The sequence below is a fragment of the Frankliniella occidentalis genome, unplaced genomic scaffold (assembly GCF_000697945.3).
Source record: "Frankliniella occidentalis isolate FOCC.00 unplaced genomic scaffold, Focc_3.1 Scaffold199, whole genome shotgun sequence".
Lineage (NCBI taxonomy): Eukaryota > Metazoa > Arthropoda > Insecta > Thysanoptera > Thripidae > Frankliniella > Frankliniella occidentalis.
The window spans coordinates 114,597-122,580 of NW_026267325.1; the positions used below are offsets into that span (position 1 = coordinate 114,597).

General features: G+C 41.9%; 1 protein-coding gene across 8 annotated transcripts in view; it reads right to left on the bottom strand.

The window, feature by feature from the left end:
* The window catches only part of LOC113212265 (uncharacterized), a 70,157-nt gene that overhangs the window by 28,955 nt on the left and 33,218 nt on the right, over nucleotides 1-7,984 (bottom strand). For 5 of the 8 annotated variants that reach the window (XM_052272308.1, XM_052272304.1, XM_052272311.1 and 2 more), the window contains one exon: nucleotides 4,597-4,717. In XM_052272308.1, the coding sequence (XP_052128268.1) occupies nucleotides 4,597-4,686 (90 nt within the window). In that variant the 5' untranslated portion in view covers nucleotides 4,687-4,717. The remainder of the gene's footprint in view (nucleotides 1-4,596; nucleotides 4,718-7,984) is intronic. The other 3 variants (XM_052272307.1, XM_052272306.1, XM_052272305.1) reach the window with 1 other exon arrangement.

The following is a 7,984-nucleotide window of genomic DNA, read 5'->3' on the forward strand; positions in this document are numbered from 1 at the left end:
GGGGGGGGGTGCGGGATATAACTCAGGTTTGGGGGCCCTTCATGTGACGTAGCAGCCAGGGTCCTTACCCTCCCAGTCCCAGTCCGGCCCTCATTCTGCTACTTGTAGTTTGTGATCAGAAATGCACTTTTCTTTGACCTCTATCTTCTAATTGCCCTTTCCACCATTAACAAAGATGTTATCATTACATGTATATCTCTTGTACCCCTGCCTTGTACCTTCTTTAATTTATTGTTAAAAAAAACCCTGCTGATTCTAGATTATTTAAAACTGCCCTCTTCTCCTTATAATTGTCTGAAAAATCAATTTTAAAATCTCCTGCTATACATGCTTGATCTTGATTAATCTTCATTGAGATATCCTGTAGTCTTTCCTCAAAATCTTCAATCTTCTTTGATCTTGTCACGTCGGTCTGACCCTGACCTACTCCTACATAAGGCGTTCTGTAGAGTCCTATAATTTTTATTTTCTGACCTATCGGTCGCCCCGCAACGGTATCAAAATGGTCTCCTAACAGGCAACAGGCAACGCAACCTATACTGCTATACGTACATAGGGATGATAAATCTGAACGTGTGAGAAATTAGATATCAGATCTTCCTTTTGCTTTAGAAAGAAAACTGGCTGTTCAAGTTGAGCCAAACATGCTTGCTCTTGGAAGAGCACATCCAGTATTAGCAACAGCTGAAGAGGAGCTACTTCTTAGGAGAGCTGAAATTAGTGGAAGAAATCTTTTGATGAACGAACCTTTTGAAGGTTTTGAATTCCGTTGAAGTGATTATCACATTGATACAAGGTCCAACAACAGTGTTGCTTTCCCATTTTTAATGACAATTTTGTTAACATTAAGAAGATTGTTGTAATTGTAGAAAATAGTAGGAATGTTTTTGGAATGTTTGTGGACAGTCATGTTGTCAGGTACCTGCTTTTTTTGTTATTCATAAAATTTTAAACATTGATGGCTGTTTGTGTGTGAATTTGGACCGGAGGAATTTCTATATATCCTTGCTAAAATTAGCTATTGGGTTAGGCATATTAAATGACAGTGTTTTCTTATCGTATTTTAACTCTGCAATACAGGTATTGTTTGGACCTAGTCCTGATTTTTTACTTTATACAATATTTTTCAATGTGTTGTATCTATCCAACTAAAATTCACGGCAGAGTAAAATGCCGGCATCATCTAAACAGTCAATTTAGTCTTTGCCCCTTTTTCTGCCAAAAAGAAGGTTCTGACGTGTTAGACATGTAGACATTAGGGTAAGGTGCCCTATGATGGCCAATGTACCATTGATGGCCACCCTCGTCTTTCGACCTCTATATCAGCTAACCAAGCGAACCCTCAGTTGCGTGCTAAGGGCCAACACTATGTTACCTATCAGCATCACGATCCTGCTCAGGTCGAGATTCGGCTGCGGCCTAGACGTGCCTACAAGAGCATTACACTAAACCCTGCTCTGTCGTCCGCTCGGCTGGGTGTTTTCTTAAGTGTATCTTTAGCGCAGCGTTCCCTTGGGATCGTCCGCGTTTGGCATGTACGAACCGGAGCTTGATGGCAAGGATATCTCTCCTGGATCTGGAAAGGGTAGGCTTCAATTCCACGAATCGAAACTTTTAATTTTTACAAACTTAGACGAGGGAAAGGGAGTGGCCATGATTGGGCCATAGAAAACACTGCATGGCCACCAGAGTTTTCATTCGGGTGGGTAATTCTGTCGCTCTCATACCCGACGCCAGCTCTGCGTTTTACCCGACCCGACCCGGCCGGTCACCGGGCCCAGCCCAATCGCGTCGGGTCTCTGGACCCGAGACATGCGCGGCGCAAACCGGAAGACGCGACAGGGGGTAATCTCTGGCAATTTGCAATAAATTGAGAAATAGACGAAGTTCTTCCACAATTTTTTTTGGGGGGGGGAAACGTTTGGTATCCTCTTCTCTAATGTTTCTTTCTATCCCCAACCCAAACTTTATTAACTACTTCACTAAAATAGCAAGAAATTAGAGTATTTTCACGACATGGAGTCCTTTTTCCGCGAGCAAATAGAAATGGAAATAAAATATTGTTATTTCTCTTTGCATTTAGTTAGTGTATGCTCTCCCTTGACAGTTGGCGATGATGCCACCGCCACCGTCATTATTGCGATTATCACCTTTAATCTTCGACGAAAGCATGAATTTCCCCCCTCGCGCTCGACTCGTCTGACAGAGAGCCGAGCCGGCTGCGTCACCTGTCCGTCGCTCGTCCATCGCGTCCCGAGCGCGCCATCGGCAGTTGGAGAGAGACGGCACTTGTCGTGCGCGCTCCCTCGCACGCTAGGCGGTCGGGTAATGGGACCCACCCGAATGAAAACTCTGATGGCCACCCTATCAACTAAGCTGTATTACTGTAATTTAACAGGGCGGGAACGGTTGATTATTTTAGCCAAGATGGCCAAGTGGATTACCGTACCGGAGCGTGGAACGCACAGTCGGTGGTTCGACTTCCACCGGGCGGTTGACCGAAACATATCGCCTCACAGGTCGATCACCGAGGCCAGTCGCAAGTCGCGGCCGTAAGTTGAATTTTCAAAATTCTATCACATGGGTACAATTTTTTTTTTTCGTGGAGCCCACAGTGTCTCCGTGATGTCTCTGTAGTGTCTCTGCGGTGGCTGCGCAGTGTCTCAGCGTTGGCTCCACTATGTCTTCATGTTGGCTCCCAGTTGTCTTTGAGATGGCTTTGAAGTGGCTCCAAAACGGATCCAAAGTGTCTCTGATAGGGCCCATGTTTGGCTCCAAGGCGGCACCGGACGTCTGAGTGCTTGCCCGCTTGGCCAGAGAGAGCTCGCACCGGACGGACCGTCGTGTGAGGGTCAGCTCCGTCTGTGTCTCCGGGCGAGTGAGTTGGCGCCGTTCTATTCCTACAGCAGACTCCCACACGACCCCGTTTAAAAATGATCAGCCCCCGGAACAGCCCGGACGGGCGGGCTCTTTTCGGGTTAGTCCGAAGTACCTAGCGGGCAGCCCTGAAACACACCCCAGAAGTGACAAAAACCGAAAGTTTCTGGGTATGCCCGGAGGCACCTTCGGACTGTTTTCGGGGATGCCCGAGCCCACCCAACGGTCACGAAAAAAGGGAAACAAGCGGTATTCGATCCCTTACCCTGCGGGTTTCTGTTATTTTGACTGACGCTCTTTCCAACTGAGCTACGGTGACGGCTGAGAGGAGATGCCTCAGGAAGGGTCCTTCAACTACATGCGCAGTCTTTACAGAAATGATGCCTTTCACAGCGAACCGATTGGCGCATAGCGACGCGGTTTTCGGGAAATGCCTTCGCTTATGTACTTGGCTCTGTTAAGGATGTGCCGAACGACCTTCAACATAAAAAATGACGTGTTCTGAACGATTAAATGAAGACGTTGGACTTTGTTCAATACCACTGGGCATGCAATAAAAGGAAGTTACCGAGGAAGTTGTGTTATGCACATTAAATTATTTTGTCGTTTAGTCTGCGGATTGTCTGCGAGCGATCTATGAGTGCTTTGCCAATGAGCAGCGAATCGACTGCCCTCTGTCTGCTCATCACCCCTTGTGAACTAACTGCGAATTGTCTGCCAAGTGTTTGAACCTCATCGGGGAGTTGTCTACGAAACATTTGCACCTGGTTTGGTAGATTAACCACATGGCCGACGACCTGCAAATTTTTTACAGACCTTTTCTTTGACTCGGGCTGGCTGTGAACTGCACTGTCATTAAATACAGCGTGGGTGCCAAAAAAGGCTCACCAGGATTCTTAGAAATTAGTGTGGCCATCCTTAGGCAAAATGAAGTGATTTTTTTTTTCTCTATGAATACATTTAACTTTCCCGTTTTTTGAACGGTGGCATGTTCTTTGAACCTTCTTCTACACCCCATGTATTTTTGGTATGGCTGTGACGTATAGTTGAGACCTGGTGAAGGGAAAGGGGGAGGCGTGCTCTTAAAGTGGGCATCAAAGAGCACCTTACTCCAGTACAACTTAGCAATGCGACACAATTCACATTATATTGTAGGTGGCGTCACAGTATTTGAATAACAGAAGGACAGAGAGGCCCCAAATCGAGAATGGTGAAACAAGTACCCCGCCCCCTTCAAAAACAGCAAATTGTAATCAAAACCGCTCCATACATTTGCTTTAACTTGGACACTATCAGGCCCAGCGATAGATTTGCTTAAAGCATTTGCAAAAAAATCAGTTTAGTGAAATTTTGAAAAACGGTAGAAGATTAAACGCATGTTCTGAGTCAAATGCTACATTTAGATTTGGGCTTGGATTGTACGCTAAAATGTACTAGAGACACTAAACGTACACGCCTCTGGTAGAATGGTCATCTGCATGAAAATCAGAAGGGCAATGGTATCACAGGTGTCCGAGCTGGTTGGTAAAGAAATTAAAATGGCACTTACCAAATATTTTTAGAAACATGAAATGTGACGACATGGGCCACAGGGCCATAGGTTGGAAGGCGCGTGTGACACATGTCACACTTTTTCCAGTAAAGTTCAGGAATTGTTTGCCTATATAAATCACCTGCCCAGCCTTCGTAATGTAGATTTTTGATGTTGGAAGTACTGACCGAAGATTCTCGAAGGTGTCTCAAAAGTATCACCGCCTTCGAGCGCTGCGCCGAATTTTCCTCTCCTAAATGGTGCAGCCACTCGTCCATGAACCATGATAGCGGATTTCCTCCACTGTTGCTACGTGAGTCGTCAAAAGATAAGACATAGATATAAGTGAAGAAGAAATTGTACATAAAAAAATGGTCCCGTATATCACTAAATCTTGTACACATCGAAAAAGCACAGCTACTGAGTATAGTGGCAGACGGACAAGTGAAGGAAAGGCGAGCGAGTTGGGGACAGTGCCTCCAAAAGGGCAGGCTGTTGCGGGCCGAACGAGTGTCAGTGGGAAAGTAGTAAAATACAAGTAACAACCTGCCCTTTTGGAGGCCCTGTCCCCAATGAGTTTTGGAAGGTTTCTTAATCTGTTCCTCGCCAATTTAATGGTGCCAAGCATAATTTTGTACGATCGGTGACACATTTTTGAACAAACCCGAAAAGTGAGATTCTCTCCGACGAGTTCATCGGAAAGACCAAAGTTGAATCTAGTGCGTGGTCTACTTTTCATCGTCATATGTTAAGCCGTTTGGCTGCTGCAAGGGCCTGTAAACTACTGACTTTCAAGTCGTTCCAGGACGAAAACTATTCAATGTAATACCTTGAAAAATAGACCACGCACTAGGCCTAGTATTTGACTATCCTACTTCGAAATTTGAAAACTGTGCGTTTTTCCGTTTCGCCGAAAATATGTCACAAAGTCGTCAAAAATTCTAACTTTGAGGCGTCGCGACGCCAAAACTAAGCGTCGGAAAGCAAAACGGTTCGAGGTGGTGTGTTGTAGTAAAATACACTACCGATTTCTGAAATAAAAATTTCTTCGCTCCTACTGCCTTAATGCTCGCAGGTGAAAGAGTCCGCGAGGTAGATTGACAAGCCCGCACAGTTTTTCAAGTCTAAAATTTTCATATTATTTCCAATTAAATTGATTTTTTGCCTTGACATATCTTAAGAATGGCATCCAGTAGTAAGATCTTTAAAATACATTAGTAGTATCAAGGTGTCAGCTGTAACTCTCGATATGGTGAGAGAGGAAGAAAACTAAAAGGGAAGAGACCTAAAGCATACCGGCAAGTACAAATAACACAACTATATTATTGGGCGCTGAGGGACTGGCTGTCGCGCTGAGGCCCTTTTCTTTCGCGTTAATATAGTTGTCATAACCGAACACTGGTTGACAAGCCAGGAAGCTGAAGACCTTGTAAGTGAAGGATTTCGTAAAGCTGCAGTTTTTGCCAGGAAAGAATGTACTGGGGGAGGAGTACTAATTCTTGTAAAGGAGGATCTCATCTGTGATATAAAATCTAGCCAAGATATTAATCAAATGTCCATAGAAAGGCTGTGCGAAATTGCAGCTATTAACTTTTCAATAAATTCTTTTAAATGTACCATAATAGGATTATATAGACCTCCTAATTCTTTGATAAATGATCTTGATCTATTTAATGATACTGTATGTGAAATCCTAATGAAATGTAACCCTCTCCATTCAAACGTCATAATGGCAGGAGACTTTAATATAGATACCCTATTAATCTCAAAGAAATCGAATGATTTTATAAGTACCTTGAACAGCTGTGATATGCAACTTATATTTAATTCTTATACAAGAGCAAATTTAAGGAATGGTAAAGGAACCTGCATTGATAATATTGCTACCAACTTATCTCATAAATTAGTATCTAAGAAAATTGTAAATACCTATCAAATTTCAGATCATGGAGCTCTGGTAGCTTCTTTTAAAATAGACCTAGCGCCTCAAGGCAAGATTTTCTATAAGAGAAAAATCAATGATGAAACCTTGCATAATCTCAATAGGGCTTTAATGAATGAGGACTGGTTCAATGTCCTTGACAAAGATGATACAAACTTAGCTTATAATGAATTTGTTGAAACATTTAAATACTATCTCAACATAAATTGTCCTATGATAAAAATTCGACATTCATCTAAACCTGTAAAGAAACCTGTTTGCATGAACAGTGAGGTTTCTGATCTTAAAGAAACTATATGTTCACTTCAATCCTTACTCTGTAATAAACTTGAAAGTAACTTAAGAAGAGATAGTATTATTGATGAAATTAAAAATCTAAGAGACAAACTTCTGTCCTCTATAAATTCAAATACAAAATCAAAAAAACTCTGAAATAATTAAAAAATCTGACAATATATCAAAGACTACTTGGTCGTTGATTAACAACATGAGAAAAGAAAGAGCTTACTCCGAAGGGGGCATCTCTCTATTAATACAAGGGAAGCCTTGTAATGATATTTCTGCTAACGCAGAATATTTTAATGACTATTATCTTCAAATACCAAACCTCATTGCAGATAAATTAGATAAAGTTGAATTCGACTCTTCTTTAGTTCAAAATACAAATAAATCAGTCTTTATGACTCCTACCGATACCAAAGAGGTTGAAAATGTAATTAATGAACTTAGTAATAAGATGTCATCTGGACATGATGAAATTTCTAATCAAATTGTTAAATTTGTTAAAAAGGCAATTCTAACCCCTTTGGTTCACATAATCAATCTATCTATGAAACAAGGAATATTTCCTGAAGAATTGAAAAAAACTATAATAAAACCTTTATATAAAAAAGGCCCTAAAAACTTGCCTCAAAATTATAGACCCATAGCATTAACATCCCCCTTCTCAAAAATATCTGAAAAGATATACTTGAAAAGGGTAATGGGCTTTGTTAGATTTAATAATCTCATCTCTCCATGCCAATTTGGGTATCAATCTGAAGTTTCATGCACTGATGCTGTTGTGAAACTTAATGACCTGGTATGTAAATCTAAAGCCAAAGGTGAAATAGTTCTCACTTTATTTTTAGACTTAAGTAAGGCATTCGATTGTGTAAATTTTTCAACTCTCTTTACGATAATGAGTAAGTATGGTATAAGAGGAGTTGCTTTCAATCTTCTTAAGTCCTACTTAGAGAATAGAGTCCAATCAGTGGCTCTTTCTAATGAAAATAATGAATTATGTATGTCTAATTTTAAACCTGTCAAGCAGGGAGTGCCTCAAGGCTCTATATATGGACCTTATTTATTCTTATTGTACACTAATAGTCTCGACTCTCTTTTTAAAAAACTGAAATGTGAAGGTGTGTTTTATGTGGATGACACTAATCTGATCATCTCAAGTAGGGTAAGGGGCCCAGTAGTCGACAGTACACCAGTAGTCGACACTTTCAACTTTGCGATCGAATTCCCGCGAAGTAGTTAACGTTAGAGTCTCGGGCGTTTTGCCAGGCTTAGGCGCACTGTATTGAGATTACAATGAACCCATTGCCGATTCTGTGCCACCTCCGGGAGCCGGTAGGGAGCGCTTCGCA